The sequence below is a fragment of the Rhagoletis pomonella genome, unplaced genomic scaffold (genome assembly GCF_013731165.1).
Source record: "Rhagoletis pomonella isolate Grant_MI unplaced genomic scaffold, Rhpom_1.0 Rhpom_scaffold_00009, whole genome shotgun sequence".
Classification (NCBI taxonomy): domain Eukaryota; kingdom Metazoa; phylum Arthropoda; class Insecta; order Diptera; family Tephritidae; genus Rhagoletis; species Rhagoletis pomonella.
Window position 1 is genome coordinate 40,859,964 of NW_023458563.1, and position 20,710 is coordinate 40,880,673.

At 35.8% G+C, this 20,710-nt stretch overlaps 1 protein-coding gene across 2 annotated transcripts in view; it reads left to right on the plus strand.

Moving 5' to 3' along the window:
* Positions 1-20,710, plus strand: part of LOC118745787 (muscle calcium channel subunit alpha-1) — a gene marked incomplete at its 3' end in the record, with an annotated part of 467,188 nt that overhangs the window by 354,667 nt on the left and 91,811 nt on the right. Inside the window, 1 exon segment of one of the 2 annotated variants that reach the window (XM_036479462.1) lies at positions 2,960-3,067. In XM_036479462.1, coding sequence (XP_036335355.1) covers positions 2,960-3,067 — 108 coding nt within the window. 2 annotated transcript variants of the gene reach the window in all.

Below are 20,710 nucleotides of genomic sequence, written 5' to 3' on the forward strand. Positions count from 1 at the left end.
AAATTTTTGTCTTTGGAAGTAAAACAAATGTTAAGAGAATCGAATCAGTCAGAAGATGAAATGTGTGACACTAAGTGGCAGTTCCAAAATGTTTATAAATCAGCGTTTGATTTTGGGTGTATGAATTTGAAAAAATTTAAAAGCCTATCTTTTCAAGATATGCGTTGTAGTGTTGATTTTTTAACCAAATGAAAAATACTTCTTAATGACGTAAAATTATTTGATCTGTATTGCAATTTAATTAATTATTTGCTGTCACAAGATGCCAAATTTTTCACTGAAAATAATCCCCAAGAGCAATCGAGTAAATTTTTCAACTCTTGCGTTGGGTTAGATGGAATTTCCAAATTATTGAAAATTTTTAAATATAATTTCCCAATTTCCTCACAGAATGCAAATGTTGAAAAAGTGTTTTCCTTAGTTATTGCTCAGCGGACTAAAGAGCAAAATAGACTTTCAGTCCCCTTCGTTAACTCAATATAACTTCAAAAATATGACTCTTGAGAAATTTTATAAATATTTGTTAAATAAAAATGATATTTTATTAAAAATAAGCAGCTCCGAAAAATTTGAAAAAGTCGCACTTTAATGTTTGTATATTTGTGTTAAGTCCTTACAAATGTTTTTATATCTCTACAACTTTGTACAAGTATACCTTAGATTTTATATTAATAAAAATAAAGAAATTTATAAAAACGATTTTTTCGATATTTCCATATATTTAGACAATTTGCATATATTGTATGTATGTTTATACCACACATGTAATCATACATATATTTATGTATGTATATATTTTTAATTAAAAACTTTTTTAATAAAATTTATTGTTTCTCAATGTCCTCCTCTGCAATTCTACCAATAGTACTTAAATGTCCTTCTTTATTGTTTCAATTGTCCTACCAAGCTAAATTTTGATGCGGTAACCCTATTTATATGATAATACTTAATTGATTTGATTTTTCATTTCGGGTCGATTTCTTAATGCCTTAATATGCGTTGTATGTATGTATATCACTTAAATTTGAATGAGACTTGGTTATTTCAAAGTTGATCTGATAAAAAGTGCTTACAAAGAGATTGATAAATCGGCTAAAAAAGGAATTTGTTTTGAAAATGAGCTATTTTGTTAACTTAAACAATTTTATTTCGTCTATAATTCTCACTTATTACAAAAATGTGAGTATTTAATCAGTAAGAACTTTGCTTCGTTTATTTAAATATAAATAAATAAATGTTTTTTTTTTTGTTATTTTTTGCCTTATAACAATTATATTCAACAGTTTTATTGAGACTGTTTTTCCACTTTTCCATATTTTCATTCAGAAACGGCTTCAAGCTCAATAAAACTGTTGAATATAATTGATGTAAGGCTAAAAATAACAAGAAGAAAAAATAACTTAATGACGAGCGCACCTTAAAGATAAACATTCTGAAAATAGAATATTAACCAAAACCATCGAGTCTCAATAGCATCAAATCGCGGCCCTTGATTGTGGTATGGTTGGCGGAATTCAAAAGTGGAAAAAGCAGCAACAGTTTACAAGGCGAAGTTATCTTAATGGGTAAGACCACTGGCTTTGAACGCCGAAGTTACGAGTTCAAATCCCAGTGAACTCGGTGATGAAGTCTGATAAAGAGATGTGGTGATCTCCGAAATAACAGCTATAACTTCTGCTATGTGTAAATTATTGTTGGCTTTTCCACAAAATTTTGAATCATTTTGAAACTGCCTCAAGCTCAATAAATCAGTTGAATATAACTAAATAAGTTATTTTATGTATAATAAAACCCAATGCAATTGTATTTTTATTGAACATTTTTGAAAGTATGCGAATTTAGCAGAAATCCGAAAATAATACAAAGGCATTACACATATTAGCGTGGGCCAAAAATCCGCTTTTTTAGAATTTGAATTGGTAATAGCAAAAATATGATTCATAATGGCAATTTTTGGTCAATATCTTAATCTCGCCCAAGTTCATCAAAGTTCAAGTGCTAAAAAAACTTTGCTAGCTTACTTTGATTCTCTACAAAAAAGGTCCATATACCAAATTAAAAAGATGGCGGCTGTGGTGTAGTGGTAAACAGTGCGCGCTTTCACTCCGCAGCGCCTGGGTTCAAGCCCTGGCCAAAGCAAATATAGAAAAAAGGTTTTTTCTTAACAGCGGTCGCCCCTCTGCAGTCAATGGCAAACCTCCGAGTGTATTTCCGCCATGAAAAACAGCTTCTCATTAAAATACAATCGCCGTTCGGAGTCGGCGTAAAACTGTAGGTGCCTCCTCTTTGTGTGACAACATCAAGGCGCACGCCACAAATCGGAGGAGAAGCTTTTCCAAACACTAACATATGTGTAAGCGCCAAACTATTATTTTTATTATAATACTTTCGAAGATACTTGCAATTTTAGTAAAAAAAAAATGTATTAATTTATGTATTTATTAATTTTTATTTTTTGAGCACATTGAACTTTGATGGACTTGGGCGAGACTAAGATGTTGATCAGGAATTGTCATCTTTCACACAGATTGTTTTTAGAGCATTAAGAACCATATTTTTGCTATTACCAATCAAAATTCTAATAAAGGTGATTTTCGGCCCACGCTAATATACATATATTAAAAATATATGACCTAAACTGTTTAACTAAATTAATTTTTGTTCTTGCTTACTAAAAGTCCTTATTAGTTTTCTCGGATGTTTATTCCAAATATCATCGTTGATCACCACAGGCTTTTTGGGAATCAAAAAGGTCAAAACCGCATAGCCCTAATGTATAGTATGTTATCATGTTTTTATGAATAGCTTAAGAAAACCTAAGAATAGAGAAATAAGAATCAAGAATTGACATATATTGCATAGATAATGTACATTAATATGTTCATATTACTATCGAGGAAGTGAATATGAACTAAAGTATACTATTTCATTTTGTCTTTATAAAATTATATTATTATAGCATGTAGTTCAATGTGTAATAGTGGCTGTTAAGACAATCGGAAATATTGTCTTAGTGACTTGCCTTCTGCAATTCATGTTTGCTGTAATAGGAGTCCAGTTATTTAAGGTATGATTTTGTGAGTTCTTTTGTTACTTTGTTTCCATTTTCTTCTATTCATTATTTTTATTTTTTCGAGTTGGAAGAGATATCCTTTGAAACGCTGCTTAAACAACTAAACGAATTGGCTACAGAATTTATTAACAACTAAACTTAAAACCTTTTAATGCATTTACGCACAGTTTGTGATTTTGAAAGCTTAATTAGAATATGTGACGAATCCCTTGACAGTACATACATGCATTTACATATATGTATGTACATACATATGTATATAAAATCACTAAAAAAAACTTGTCTTGGTCATTTTCCATTGGGGATGAAATCTCAGAGATTATGTATTCGAATTTTATACACACACATACTAAATGTTGAGCGTATCTTTTACTCGCAAAACATAAAATAGGTTTTTCTATAAAAAAAATGCATCACCCTTTAAAAAAGAGCAAAAGAAAAAATTTAAACATAAACCCAGCAAACTAAACTGAGCAAATTTTAAAAAGCGACGATAATTTTAGAATCACGAAAAGAATGTTCATTTATAGAAGGTAACACAATTTATTATAAGTTTTTATGTTCATTGCTTATTTTTTATGTAGTATTTATTTAATAATTTGCTCAAACATATATCAAAAGTTTTTACTTTGTATATATATTGACATAACATAAACCCATGCACTTTATATAGAGTTAAAATTTACTTTTGACTTATGTTATTATTTGATTGCTCTAAATTGTAGCCCAATATCAATATTGAATTCGCATTTTTCAATATTTTCTGACATGAGTTAAACTTTTTGATTAACGAGTTTTTCTTTATTTTTATTGTGTGACATTACTTCTTTATGCATTAAACAAACAAGAGCATCTATTTCAATATGAACGCTATACTAACTTCTTTTTTATAAAGTTTCGTTACACTCAGTATGCTGCTCCTAATCATAATCTAAAACCGAAATCGAAAATTTAAAAGCTTTGAGATTTGGTTATGTTATACATACATATGAGCAAATATGTATGTATATACACTTACGTACATATCGCTCACCTAGATCTAAAGTGAGCTAACTCAAAATTGAGATCTGGATATATAACTGCTGGTGGATCGCACAATTAATACAAAAACAGGTATAACAGTAGTTTTTTTATTAGTGTATATTATCATGAAGAAAATAATATTTGCATTGATTGGAGGTAAGTCCAATGAATTGATTCATGCAAAAAATCGTCCTACATATTTTTTGAGTTGATCGCACTGTACATCTAGGTGTGTGATATATATGTATGTACATATGTATAAATATTAGGTGAAATTCGTTTCGTAATCTCTGCATGGACGTTAGGGTTGCAGTATTTTCCCTTCAGTTGAAGATATCGATGTTCCACCTAAACTCTGCAAGTTTGCATTTTTCATAAATCATTTGTTCCGTTTGGCTGTTAACAAATAACCTCTAGAAAGTAAATTCCTTATGACCAGCTTTTCAGTGCGAGTTCAACTCACTGTGCAGTTTCTCAGTCAAAAAAATGTAGCTTAAACTAGGTTTAAACACCCGATTTAGGGAAGTTAAACTAAACTATCAGCTATTTCCGCCCACGCGTCGACGGAGGAGAAGGACAAAGCATCCAAGGATCTTTTTGTATGAGCGCTTGGAGCGCACATACGAGCGCTGCCACCGTTACGATATAAAAATCGTGCTTAGCGGTTTTAATGCCACGGCCAATCGTCTGATAATGGACTAAGGGTGCTCGAATTCGCCGGGCCGAAAACATGGTAGTATGCAGTACAAAGTTAAAGCATAAAAATATCCATTAGGCATGGCATGGCTGTATCCAGATCGAAAAGAGAAACCGCATCGATCATGTTGTCTTAGACGGAAGGAACGCTTCCAGTGTTTTAGGCGTACATACGCACACTCCGAAGGCCAAACATCGACTCAGGTAACTTTCTTGTTGCTGCCAAGATACGCACGCTCCTCTATGCAGCAAAAAATATGTGCCCAACAACGTAAGGAAAGCTCAACGTCGAAAATCTGCAATCACAGCAGTAGGGTTCATACTTTTTTTTGCGCTCTCTTCCTTTTTACCTTTTTGGAATCTCTTGTTCAAAATATCTTAATCCGATTTTTTAAAGAGTATAATTTATTGAGACTGGACTGCTTACAAAGCTGAACAAGTTTGAATCATGATAAAAATATAGTAAGGTAGAACCGCTGAGAGTCACTTTTAAAATTCTTGAAGTTTCCAAACAATTTAATTTTTAAATTTACTCACAAACTCACACACACATTTTCATTTTCAATCTCAAGCAACAACAATTTCGAACAATTTCATTTTTTTCTTTTCACTTTTATATGATTTTAAAATGTTGGCAAACTTCAAAAAAAAATCATGGCCGACAAATTGAGAGAACGGTTATACCTTGCTCTGTTTTTATCATGGTTTGAATCATGATAAAAATATAGCAAGGTAGAACCGTTCTCTCAATTTGTCGGCCATGATTTTTTTTTTAAGTTTGCCAACATTTTAAAATCATATAAAAGTGAAAAGAAAAAAATGAAATTGTTCGAAATTGTTGTTGCTTGAGATTGAAAATGAAAATGTGTGTGTGAGTTTGTGAGTAAATTTAAAAATTAAATTGTTTGGAAACGTCAAGAATTTTAAAAGTGACTCTCAGCGGTTCTACCTTACTATATTTTTATCATGGTTTGAATGAAGAAAATTTGCGTTTTTGATTTACAGTCAACAAAAATCACATGAAATAAAAAATTCTAAATAAGCACACTTAAAAAACAAAGTGTAATAAAAAGTATGAAACCTACAACAGCAGACGGCCAATGTATTCGCAACTCGACTGTGGGATCGATGTGCGAAGGGCTTAATATGCTGGCCGACAGGAAAAACGCACAAAAATTTTACCATCGCCTGACTATGACGCGGTACGAATAGCAATATCGCGCTTCAAAAACAACCAAGCTGCTGGAGCTGCCAGCCTGCCAGCTGAGCTATTGAAGTATTCAGGCGAGGAATTTATAAGGTGCCTGCATAACCCTTATGCAGAATATGGTCAGATGAAGGCATGTCCGACCACTGGACTTTAATTATTAGCGAGCGTATTGTGTGAATTGGAGTGCAATGGGGTATAGTCATTGCGCTGGGTATGCAGTTACAGTTGCATGGCTATACTCAATCCCGCCTCTTGCGTCCTCGTTCGCGCACTCTGGGCAACGTGAGCAACCCATGTGCGAGATGCAATAACCAATCCGAGTGGAGCCTTGGGTCACTGCAGAAAGAGAGCGAGCTTCGGTGGGGCCACTCTGACTTATTCGGTTTAAGGGCTCACTGAAGTCCGCAGCGTCTGTTCACCAGCAGGTGCGGCTGCAAGCGGGTGTCTGCTTGGAGGAAGCGGCTCGCTATATAAACGTGTATTTGGTTGCGAAACCACCCCCGTCCCAGCAATGGGTTGTGCGCTGGGCTTGGGACCCGCCACGTAAAAACCACTTCCAGTGAAGAAGCAAGGCAAAGCCTCGGATGAGACCCATCCTTATGATGACGACCACGGCAAATGTTTAAAGGACTACGATTTGAGGGCATACACCTGGAATGTCCGGACCCTTAATGGGGAAGGTGCCTCTGAACGGCTGTTTGATGTCCTCGTAAGTACAAAAGCTGACATCACCGCCATCCAAGAAATGCGTTGGACGGGGCAAACAATGTCTGGGGCCTTGGAGGAGTGTCAGGAAGCTGCAGAGAAAAAAGATGCCGCCTACAGGGCCACGCTGCGATCGGGCGCAACGCGTGCTATGTGTGACCGCTATGGGGATCTGAAGAGTGAAGCGAGACGTATTTGCCGCAACAAGAAGAGAGAGGCCGAAATACGTGAGTGCGAAGAGCTTGAAATGCTGGCCGACAGGAGGAATGCCCGAAAATTTTACCAGAGAATTAGGCGACTTACGGAAGGTTTAAAGACCGGGGCGCACTCCTGTAAGAACAATAATGGCGACCTAGTAACTGATGTGCAGAGCGTACTTAAATTATGGAGGGAACACTTTTCCGCCCTACTAAATGGTAGCAGCACGGAAAGTTGTGGAGAAGAAGAACCCGAGCCCGCAGTCGATGATGACGGAGTCGACGTTCCACCGCCTGACTATGACGAGGTACGTATAGCAATAACGCGGCTGAAAAACAACAAAGCCGCTGGAGCTGATAGCCTACGGCGGCGAGGAGTTGATAAGGTGCATGCATCAACTCTTGTGCAGAATATGGTCAGATGAACGCATGCCCGACGACTGGAATTTAAGTGTGCTCTGCCCAATCCACAAGAAAGGTGACCCTGCCATTCGCGCCAACTACCGCGGGATCAGCCTTCTAAGCATAGGTTACAAGGTCTTATAGGTTTATTGTGCGAAAGACTGAAGCCCACAGTCAACGAACTGATTGGACCTTAAACGTTTGGCTTTAGACCTGGCAATTCCACCATAGACCAGGTATTCACAATACGCCAAATCTTGGAAAAGGCCGCGAGAAAAGGATCGACACTCACCACCTATTTGTCGACTTTAAAGCCGCTTTTGACAGCACTAAAAGGAGTTGCCTATACGCCGTTATGTCTGAATTTGGCATCCCCTCAAAACTCATACGGCTGTGTAAAATGACGTTGGGCAATACCACCAGCTCCGTCAGAATTGGAAAAGACCTCTCCGCGCCGTTCGCCACAAAACGGGGTTTCAGACAGGGCGACTCCCTTTTATGTGACTTCTTTAATCTGATGTTGGAGAAGATAATAAGAGCTGCAGAACTGAACCGCTCAGGAACAATTTACTACAAGAGCGTGCAATTGCTGGCTTATGCCGATGACATCGAGATCATCGGTAACAAAAACCGCGAAGTCTGTTCTGCCTTTTCCAAGTTGGATAGGGAAGCAAAGCGCATGGGTCTGGTGGTAAACGAGGACAAGACGAAGTATCTCCTGTCATCAAACAAACAGTCAGCAAATTCGCGCTTTAGCACCCACGTCACTGTTGACAGTTACAATTTCGAGAAAGTAGAGAATTTCGTTTACTTGGGAACCAGCATTAACACCGATAATAATGTCAGCATTGAAATCCAACGTAGAATCACTCTTGCCAACAAGTGCTACTTTGGACTGAGTAGGCAATTCAGGAGTAAAGTCCTCTCTCGACGTACGAAAACCACGCTCTATAAGTCACTCATCATGCCCGTGCTGGTATATGGCGCAGAAGCATGGACAATGACAACATCCGATGAGGCGGCTCTTGGGGTGTTTGAGAGAAATATTTTGCGGAAGATTTACGGTCCTATACGCGTTGGCGACGGCGAGTACCGCAGACGATGGAACGATGAGCTGTATGAGCTTTACAACGATATGGACATAGTGCAGCGAATTAAAATACAGCGGCTCCGCTGGCTTGGTCATGTCGTTCGAATGGACACCGACGCTCCAGCTCTGAAAGTATTCAACTCCGAACCCGCTGGTGGTAGCAGAGGAAGAGGGAGGCCCCCACTGCGATGGAAAGATCAGGTGGAGAAGGACTTGGCTTCACTTGGCGTTTCCAATTAGCGTCAGTTGGCACAGAGGAGAAACGACTGGCGTGCTTTCTTGAACTCGGCCAAAATCGCTTAGGAGGTTACAGCGCCAAAAAAGAAGAAGAAGAAGTATTGTGTGAATGTAAATGAACTGATTGGGCCTCATCCCTGTAGCTTTAGATCTGGAAAATCCACCATAGACCAGGTATTCACAAATACGCAAAATCGATCGACACACACCATTTACATAATTGTCTTTATGCCGGGGTGTATGAATTTGGTGACGTTGAGCAATACCACCGCCTCCATCAGAATTGGCAAGGACTTCTCCGAACCGTTCGATACTAAACGAGGTTTCAGACAAGGTGACTCCCATTCGTATGATTTTTCTAATGTGATGTTGGAGAAGATCATAAGAGACGCAGTACTGAACCTCTCAGGCACATTGCTTCACTGGAGCGTACAATTGCTGGCGTATGCCTACGCCATCGACATAATCGGTAAAAACAAGTGCTACGTCTGTTCTACTTTCCAGAATTAGATACAAAAGGAAAGAGATTGGGTCTGGTTGTAAACGAGGCAGTTACAAGTTTGGAAATGTAGACGATTTCGTTTTTTTAGGAGCCAGCATTATCACTAGACTGCGGATTTTTATGCAGAAAACGATGCCTAAAAATATGTACCAATTAACTATAAGCAAAATATTTAAATTTGTATAAATTTTTCTTATAGTTATGGGGTACATATTTTTAGGCCTCGTTTTCCGCATAAAAATCCGCAGTCTAAATATCAGCAATAATAATGTCAGCCTGGACATCCGACGGGGAATCACTCTTGCCAACAAGTGCTACTTAGGACTGAGTGGGCAATCGAGAAGTAAAGTTCTTTTACGTCGTGCAATAAAACACCATATGTCACTCATAATGCCCGTGCTGGTGGATGGCGCAGAAGCATGGACAATGGAATCTGATGAGGCGGTTCTTGGAGTTTTCGAGATAAACATTCTATGAAATATTTACGGACCTTTGCGCATTGGCGATGGCGAATACCGCAAAAAATGGTACAATGAGCTATATGAGCTTCACAACGAGACTACGCTGGCTTGGGCATGTTCATGCGAACGGACGGAAGTTAAAGGCCTCATTTGGAATTTACTATTGGCGTAAGTTGGAACAAAAGACAAACGACTAGCGTGCTTTGTTGGACTCGGCCAAAATCGCTTTGGCGGTTAAAGCCCCAAACAAGATTTTAGACAAAAATTTTCAAATAACTATATTAATGGCCGTTTTCTCAAGTAACCTTTAACTTTAAAGCTCACTTTATATATAAAGGATACATTAAAATTTATGGTTGAGTCAAAAGTATAACATTTTATTATCGGTTTTAAATTGGATTGCAACCAAGAAGCATACATACATACGTCAAAATCCGATAACAGAAATGCTTTCCTTTAGACAAAGCTATTTATTTTAAAACAATCTTTAAATATAAAGTGAGCTTTAAATTAAAAGTTACTTGAATGTTATCTACCAATCACGCATGATTCCAACCTGTTATGTTTAGTCTTCCAGTGTGCGATGAAATTTAAAGCCATTCACACAAGGATATATCGATAAAATATTTTTTGTATTTTCTTTATTTTTCAAGGGATTCCTTTATAAAGTCGTATCTTTTTATTTTATATACAATAGTATATAGAAAAATTAGAACAACTAAGTAATTACTGAAAGTTCAAAAGAGAAAAGGACTTAAAATAGTACTTTTAATAATTACGAGTTACAAATTTCAAACCGCTACGGTTCATTTCAAATTAGGAGACCATATTTTTCTCAACGTCTAAAGTATTTCCCTATATTATAATTACTATTTGCTATGATTCTTTTAAAGTCTCTGTTATAATCAAAAAAGTTTACAAGATACCCAAAATACACGTCAAATTTGTCATGAATTTCAGAGTTTGTAAAAATTAAAATAACAGTATTAAACAAAAATAATAATTTCATAAGGTACAAGAAACTCGTTAACTTTGTTATCGAAATGAGCTAGATCTTTTATAAAGGCAAAATGACATTAATCAAATAAATTTAAAGGTGAGTAGCACAAAAGCACGGTTCCGGAGATTTGCTAATATGACATTTTATTCGGACAACGAATGAGGGAGCCAAAATATTCATTAAATTTCTGTTTAAAATTTTTCACAAATTTTGCACAAGACCGTATCAAGAAAATAATAAGGTGCGATACATCGATGTATCGTTAGCATCCAGAATCTATGCACATAAAGAAACCACGAAACTAAGAAGGGATCTTAAACTCGCACTGAAACTGTGGTCAGTAGTTTAAACTCATTAGATGCAAAAACTTCGTTTCAGTAAACGAAGTGCAAACCAAGTTTAAATTAGCACTGAAAATTGGCCTTGAAAAGTTGAGAAAACAAAAATTCGGTTTTATAATTAGTTCGCTGAAAACTGCACGTCAATTCGCAATTAATTTCTGAGGGATACATTTTTCACTCTAAACTAAGGGATATGGCTTTAGCTCTTGTAAATATCATTCAGTCATGTAAATAAAAATAAATATGAGCAACTAACAATCCTGAAAAATACAAAAATCTAATATTACTTACATGCACGCTACAGTTTTGAGCACGAATAAACATTGTTCGCGACTCTTATGCATGTTTCGAGTACTACGACTAAAAGTTTCTAACAAACGAGAAAATTAAAGCTTACCATCAACAGTAAATTCCCAGGACTTCCATTATGAACGGAGGCGTTATGTTTTTAAATAATTTATGCCTATGCCTATGTAAGAAAATTATTAATATACTTTTGCGTTTTCAGCAGTTGTTTATTGAGGCACATGAAATTATCCCACTTTTATATTTATTGGTTTTTCCTTCGATAACAGCAGACGGCATTTAAAAAGTTGAACTCCAATTTAAAAATAATCTTACTTTTACTTTTACTGAAGATGTTGAAAATATTAAATAGAATATAAAGTCAAATTTATTGTTTTTTAATTGAAATGCAAGGCAACGCCCAAATATGATCGATTCGAAGTGGTAAAATATTTTTTCGCTCTTACAATATATTTATGGAAATATAAAACTTATTAATGATTCAAATTGTCTGGCCACTTAAAATTCTGGTCAGAAAATTTAGATAATAGCCAATGGTAAAAAATAAGTGGAGCGCCGAGCAATACGCCGATTCCAAACGTGTATATTTTAATGCAAGCGCACATAAAGTACGTTTTGTAAGTACTTATCGCACATCAACTAAGCTGTTATTGAATGCCATTTTAAACAAATTGCTACCCTTATTTTGAAGCAATTATTTTCGTTTTATAACTATAGCGCAAGTGAGCTTTAAGCGGAAAATTTCAATGGCAAAGTAGAAGTGGGAAGTTTAGTTTTGAAAGCTTAAGTTTAGACTTTACAAAAATGCGTTTATAAGAATTAAGACATTTTGAAAAGAAGACACAACAATAGCAGAAGCACTGATTATTAAATTTATTGAAGGATTTTAAAGAAAAACGAAAATTTAAAAATTCGTCCCTAATATTCAATGAAATAAATAGCAGCTGTGGTGAATATTGAAATAAGAATCAAACACTTAATTGCTTAAATGTAACTGGGTTTCGGTACCATGGGTTCTTCTTCATTATGCTTTAAAAACCTCTTATTAATAATGGTACCAAACCAAACGTTAGTTCATATTTTGTGTATAAGTATAAGTAAGATTTCAGAGAAATAAAAAGCCTTAGAAACCGAAGACTGAATCACAATTTGTTGGACTATTGACAGTGCCCAAGAACAATCGACAGTTGTGAAAGATTAAAAACATATATACTCTCATACAGCTCTCCTGCGGAGTTTTTCAGACTTGTCTTAAATTCCACCTCGAAAACCCCTCTTTTTTTGCTTCAAAAGCAAAACATATCTACATAAGTATTTGTGCAGAACTGGGGCCACGCACACATTTTCAATGAATATGTTCAAACAAAAGAGTGGTTAGAAACGCTAACGCTGCTCAGAGTCAAATGTTCTGATGGTGGTATTCCTTCCATATGCGGGGCTCTTACTCTTCCATGATTCTATTATGGAGTGCCAAGAATACTGTGATATTTCAACGGTCTTTCTGAAGGAATGATCGGGGATTAAACTAAGGACGAAATTTAGCAAAGTCCTGTTTCGTAAATTCCTGGCCAAATCAACGCCTTAAAAATGTTACAAATTTCCTAGCTTTAATTAAGTCCAGCTAACGATATAAGCAGTTTTATAATAAAAAGAAGAGGATTTGAAATTATCGAACCAAAAATGAATCAAGCATATTTGTCCAAAAAATCTTTCATTTATCTTAAATGAGCTAAATTTCACTACATAATGCCCTAATATATATAAAATATGTGTGCTAAATTTCAAAAAGGCGAATTAATTTTTCTTCAACGTTTGGGTGTCCAATTTTGGACTTTCGCTTAAGAAGTGCCTTGCTGCCGTTGGTTGAATTTATGAAAGGAATTTTTTCAGTAAAATTTTATTCGCGTAATTTCCTGAGTAAACTTGTCTTCCAAATGGCTTGGCAACATTAACATTATATAGTTTTTTTTCTGTGGCTGTGAGGAAAGGGTTGAAAATGCCTTCGCACCATATAGGAACCGTTGCTCCTACGTGAGTGGTATATCCACTAAAACAATCCCTCCTTCTACCCTGAAAAACTTCTCTACCTTGTGACCACTTTCGCATTACTTCGAGCTAAAGAATCTAGGATGGACCCTAATTGGTCAGTATCAACTCTCCCTGCATCCAGGGCCGCCATGTTTGAAGCCAGCTTCTAGCTATTGGCTCGTATTCTCTTCGTAAAGGGCTCAGCCCGTTGCTACGGTTGGCCAGCTTGTCGCCCATTTATACGGTTAAATTTTCCGCTTTCCCCGCCTTTTCGAATGCTCTTTCTTTGCCAAAACCATAGTACTGACTTCCAAAGCGTATCAATACAATGTTTGAATACTGTTATACTGCGGTATTCAAACTGTTTGTATATGCAGAGTTGTGACACATTGAAACCATATTTCAAATATTCAATCTAGCAATGAACAATTTTTCTGAATTTTCCATTTTTAAAACACCAATGGTAACCAATAACAAACGAAGCATCAACTTTGTTTCTGATGCGCTGATTGCTCTAGCGATGCGTTTCGATAACTTTTCGGATGCGTTTTGGAAAAGTATACATTGTCAATATTTTGTAGCTCGGCATTATGGAACATTAAACTTTGTACGTATGCTAAGCAATTGACGTTTTGGAAGTCAGCCTCTATTATAATTCTTTATTGAAACCGGGTTTTGACATATAATATCAGTATACGCTCACCTCAATATCATTTATCTAATTAAAAACCAAAAACACTTTTTTAAAAAACGATGTGAAGTTGCCATTTGTATATCTGACCGAGCAAATTTAAGCAGTGCAGCGGCTCGCGTCAAGTGCTCGGCGTTTAACCGAGTTGGCTAATATTTTATAATTTATATGAAAAATATTTGGTTCCTCATGTAGCGTTATGTTGCTGATCTGTATCATAGGAAGACTACTGATGTGAATACGAGAACGTATGTATACAATTATGCTATGAAGTAAATTATAATTAAGATGATAAAATTGTGACATCCTTAATTTAATGCTGAAACATAATAATTTTATTCCGTTTATATAATTACTTAAAAAGAATAGCCATTCGAGCTACATATGTATCCGCAAACGTCAAGCTGTGAAGTTCTACTTATATTGTGCCTTGATTGGTCTTTGTATTTTGCAAAGTTTATTGTGCTAATTTTGAGTAAAAGTTGCTATAAAAAGTGCCTACGAGCATCTTAGTATGATAATATCCGAAGCTAAGTGAAAGTTTTGTGATTTTTGTGGTTTTTATTAAATTTAATTAAATTTCACTAGCTTACATCTAATCTTGCCGAGTCATTTGTTGTTATCATTGTTGTTGTTATTCCTTTGTAGTTATCTGAGATCGTTTCTATTTTTGCACATTTCTTTTTGCTCTTTTTGTTTACTTCGTTTAGTATTTCTTGTCACAGCTGTTTGCGCTGCGTTTATTAAGTGTCACAATACAGTGATACTCAAACTGTTCGCTACATATATTTTTAAGCTAAATACATCAGCTCCTAAATTGTTGTGTGTGTTGTGTTAAACTTATTTTGCTTGACTTTTTATTAACATAAGTGTTATTAAATCTTTCAATATGAAGTGTGATCTTGATAACTGCCAAATTAAAAGCGAATCTGAACGCTACTTATCGTGCTGGCTCTGTGATGGTATTTGCCATCTAAAATGTGCTGGTTTGACAGGAAGAATTCTGGACGCTATTAATGATGGCAAAGGTCTTCGCTGGTCTTGCTTAAAGTGCAGGCCAACCGAAGTTGATCTCTTTAAGTTGTATAGGCAACACAGAAATGGGTTTTCTTAGGTAGGGAGAGAGTTGTCGGTACTGACCGAAAAATTTAAACATTATGAAAATGTATTTAAATCTTTTAAATGCTTAGATACCGTACAATCTATGAAGGACATTCACGTGTCAAAACGTAAGCGTCTTCATAGTCCGCCTAATGAAAGGACCGTTCCACGTCAGAACAGTCTTCCGAATGACTTTATCAATCTTTCTTCTCCATGTCCACAGACAACGGAGTTATCTTCCTCAAAAGAACATATATCAAAGTCTGCTTCTAATAATAACGACCCTGCAGTATCTTCCCCGTCCCCCGTTGAAGTTGTGGCACCGCCATCTAATCTGCCGACGCTTACTCTACCCTCAATTAGTAACTCAGTTACTCAACCCCGTCCGCCGGTAATCGAGTCTGATACTAGGAGACTGGTTGTGGTTCCCCCAAAGAAGTCTATATTTGTATCTAGATTTTCGAGGGATACTTCCGAGGACGATATAAAGTTTTACATCTCGTCCAAAGTTAAAACTGTCAACTTAAGTATCAGAAAATTTAATTTTAAATATGAAAGAAATATTTCTTCATTTAAAATAGACGTAAATTTAGAAAATTTTGACATGCTGCTTAGTAGTTCTTTTTGGCCCTCCGGAGCGTTCGTTCGTGAATTTGAGTATAGGCCCAACAAAAATAATAATTTAGCAAATATTCCCCGTCAGAATACAGAACCAAAAAACTGATTACTAAATCTGCTTTAAGTATTTATTATCAAAGCGTAAATACTAAATTAACGAATTTATATCTTAATGGCCTTGAATGCAATTATAATATAATTTCTTTGACTGAAACTTGGCTCAAACCTCACACTTTTAGTTCAGAGATTCTTTCAAATAATTATCATATCTACAGAAAAGATCGGGAGGACAGAGTCGGCGGTGGCGTACTCTTTGCCGTAGACTCTTCAATACCATCTGAAGAAGTTAGTCTTCCACACATTGAATCTGCAGAATTCAAATGCATTCGTGTTCAGGTTGGAAGGGGGTTTACTTACTTAGCTCTATGCTATATTCCTCCCCGATCTGCCTTATCAGTGTATTCCCAACATGTATCTTTACTGAAATCAATTAATTCAATGATTAAACCCTCTGATTCATTGATTGTGTTGGGTGACTTTAATTTACCAAATGTATCATGGAACATCATTGACAATGATATTGTACCTTTCTCGTCTAGCGCGTGCAACAACGTATTTTTAGAGGAGATGGCAGAACTCTGCCTGAATCAAGTTAATGTACTTCGCAATAAGTTTGGCAAAGTATTAGATCTTGTTTATGTTGATGATGCATCTAAGTCGGCTGTAAATAAATGTGAACCACTAGTTTTGCCCGAAGATGTCTACCACCCTGCTATTGAGATATCTTACGAATCAATTCAAAAACAATTCCTACTTTTTGCTTTAAGAAATTTCCGATGGGATTCTCAATATAGTCTTCCACCTTATACGAGTCGCTTAAAACTTATTAACCTTCCTACACTTGCCAGTCGCAGGGAAATGCTTGGTATAATTTTTATGGTTAAATTACTGACAGCCTCAATTTCAAGTCCGTCTCTTCTGGCTGATGTAAGCTTTAATGTTCCCTCACGCGTATCAAGACACTTTTGTCCCATATTTCTGAAAGCTTGTAAAACCAATTTTGAATTGCACGACCCACTCCGTTGCTTATGCCAGGATTTTAACTCTCATTCCAGCACGTTTGATATATCAGATCCGCTTTTCAGCATTAAGAAAGCGATACTCTCCTCTCTCAATAAGTGAGTTATTGACATAAATACATAAAATCAGCTGATGAATTTAGTTCTGTAGCTGAACAGTTTTAGATCTCGACACTTAACAAACTCCTGCCTATCGTGACTCGGCACCAAAAAAAATTTAAAATATTGGTTCCGTACGTCATGCGGACTGCGCCCCTCGTGCGGATGGGCGGGAATGGAGGGTAAAAACCGTTGGGATATTTCTATTATTATTATTATGTATTTGAATCGGATTCAATAAAATCTAAACACATTTGTAGGTAACGGGTGATTTTTTTGAGGTTAGGATTTTCATGCATTAGTATTTGACAGATCACGTGGGATTTCAGACATGGTGTCAAAGAGAAAGATGCTCAGTATGCTTTGAAATTTCATCATGAATAGACTTACTAACGAGCAACGCTTGCAAATCATTGAATTTTATTACCAAAATCAGTGTTCGGTTCGAAATGTGTTTCGCGCTTTACGTCCGATTTATGGTCTACATAATCGACCAAGTGAGCAAACAATTAATGCGATTGTGACCAAGTTTCGCACTCAGTTTACTTTATTGGACATTAAACCAACCACACGAATGCGTACAGTGCGTACAGAAGAGAATATTGCGTCTGTTTCTGAGAGTGTTGCTGAAGACCGTGAAATGTCGATTCGTCGCCGTTCGCAGCAATTGGGTTTGTGTTATTCGACCACATGGAAGATTTTACGCAAAGATCTTGGTGTAAAACCGTATAAAATACAGCTCGTGCAAGAACTGAAGCCGAACGATCTGCCACAACGTCGAATTTTCAGTGAATGGGCCCTAGAAAAGTTGGCAGAAAATCCGCTTTTTTATCGACAAATTTTGTTCAGCGATGAGGCTCATTTCTGGTTGAATGGCTTCGTAAATAAGCAAAATTGCCGCATTTGGAGTGAAGAGCAACCAGAAGCCGTTCAAGAACTGCCCATGCATCCCGAAAAATGCACTGTTTGGTGTGGTTTGTACGCTGGTGGAATCATTGGACCGTATTTTTTCAAAGATGCTGTTGGACGCAACGTTACGGTGAATGGCGATCGCTATCGTTCGATGCTAACAAACTTTTTGTTGCCAAAAATGGAAGAACTGAACTTGGTTGACATGTGGTTTCAACAAGATGGCGCTACATGCCACACAGCTCGCGATTCTATGGCCATTTTGAGGGAAAACTTCGGAGAACAATTCATCTCAAGAAATGGACCGGTAAGTTGGCCACCAAGATCATGCGATTTGACGCCTTTAGACTATTTTTTGTGGGGCTACGTCAAGTCTAAAGTCTACAGAAATAAGCCAGCAACTATTCCAGCTTTGGAAGACAACATTTCCGAAGAAATTCGGGCTATTCCGGCCGAAATGCTCGAAAAAGTTGCCCAAAATTGGACTTTCCGAATGGACCACCTAAGACGCAGCCGCGGTCAACATTTAAATGAAATTATCTTCAAAAAGTAAATGTCATGGACCAATCTAACGTTTCAAATAAAGAACCGATGAGATTTTGCAAATTTTATGCGTTTTTTTTAAAAAAAAAGTTATCAAGCTCTTAAAAAATCACCCGTTATATATTGTCGCCTTTCGACGTTGACCAAATGGATAGCCACGGGAAAAGTAGAATTTCGACCTAGGCCTTTTTAGTAAATACATATTGGAATTTTTGGAACTTTCGACCAGAAGGAGCTGTCACGATCGTTCTGAAATATAAAAAAAGTCTAGCTACGAGCATCATTTATTTTGAATCTAGTGACTTTGTGTTATTACAATTTAGCAGATTTCTATTACCCGATAATAGTCAAACGATGATATTTTTGTTAATTTGGTTAATACATACGATTAGTATATTGTATTTCACAGAACCTTAGCAGAGTATTAGTGACTTTTTTTTAAATTATGACTGATAGTTTTATTAAAACTTTATTTGTTGTATGTATGTTAGTCACACCCTATCATAGTTTTAGATATAGCTTTATTAAAATATTAGTTTTACAATATTATATGTAACTATGTATGTAAATTATGCCTCTCCATAATTATAACGTCCTTTTTCTTTTCTTTTTTCGTTTCTTTCCATATACTTACATGCACTTGCCACTTAAAATAATGTTTAATATAAACCATGAAACCACCAACAACGGGAAAATACATATTTCTCTGAAAACTATAACGAACATTATATGATCAAACATGACACTGAAATTAAATTGTTTTGCTGAATCGGAACACGGCTACATACCAATATATTTTCCACGCTGACCTCCGCTCTTTTTCCTCCTGCCGTTTTTTCTATCTATGTATTTTATATATAATTATTCATTTTTGGCTTTTCAACATATATGTATTATTACCAACACTGTTCCATCACCGCGATCATCACTTAATGCATCGGCCTGTACCTAATTTCCTTTTTAATATTGACATATTGCTGTTTTCATAAACAATACCTTGTGTAAAACTTAAATCGCCAACTTACACGCGCCCTTAACCAGTATGTTGTGAAATGTGTTGTAGTTGCGATAAAAACAATTGGAAACATTATGTTAGTTACTTATTTATTGCAATTTATGTTTGCCGTGATTGGAGTACAACTTTTTAAGGTAACTTTCCCTACTGTACATTTTTGGAAATAAGACAAGAGATATACATACCTATCTATGGCAAATAGGAATTAAAGTCCTATAATGGAGCATTCCTAACAAGGTTGCCAAATGGGTTTTCTTCATTTGTAGTTTTGTTAGAGTTCTCCATTAAGGGTATTCATCAAACGTTATAAATGCATTATAAACCGTATAAACTTATAATTGTGTAAACCTTATAGATTACCTCTAAAAATTTTTATGGAAATTCGTTTACACATTTCCGAAAAATTTCTTCAGCGATTTCACTGAATAAACTTGATAAACTGAAGCCAATGCAACTCTGCCGCAACTGTAGCTGTGTTTTCTTGGGCAATAATCAGGATCTGCATACAAATTTTGCACGAAAATTTAACTACAACGATATGATCCTGATAGAGATCTGGTTCAATTTATTATCCGTTCTGTTTGTTTTGTTTCACTGATATTTGGCCGCACAGTTTGGTAGCAGTGAAAAACAAATTCATATACAAACATACATTCTCCCGTTGTTTCTTTTAACTTGCTTCAAATAAATCGCCTTTATGTTAAATATATTTTAAAGGGATATTATCTCATATAAATATATTTTTTCCCCCATTTAGTGAGGTAGTATAAAGTTACTGATACAGAGCTCGATAGCCAAAGAAAACACGACTATTATCGCAAGTATGCATTTAATTTAATAACAAAAGCACAAAACTGACAACAAAGAATAAGAGTCTGCATATAAAAAAATTACAACTCTATTTCATTTGGCAATAACAGCGAAAAGAGGAAATTTTCTGAGACTTGATGGTAACATTGAGGAAGGAGAGCTGACATCCAATATCATCTTTTTCTTATTACTATTTCAATAGTTATTTAATTGGTTACCGCATTCATTCGCCGGCATACGAATCGTACATTAAATTATAGCCATCGCTGTGTGTACATATGTATAAGTAGTACATACATATATGTATATGAAAATATTGTTAAGTAGCTGTTAGACGTGACAAGTGCAAGTAGTTTTAAAAAGTCTGTCAAACTCAGAATTTCCAAAAGCAGGGACAGTTAATTTTTCTACAAGTTAAACTTGGCCAAATATTTTTTATTCCGAAATAAAAGTCCTCTCCGGATAATAAACATATCCATATAATTCAAATCCATTATCCAAATTAAACAAATTTGGCGTCGTTTTAAACAGAAATAACGAATGAAGGTTACCACCTAATAATACAAAAAATTCA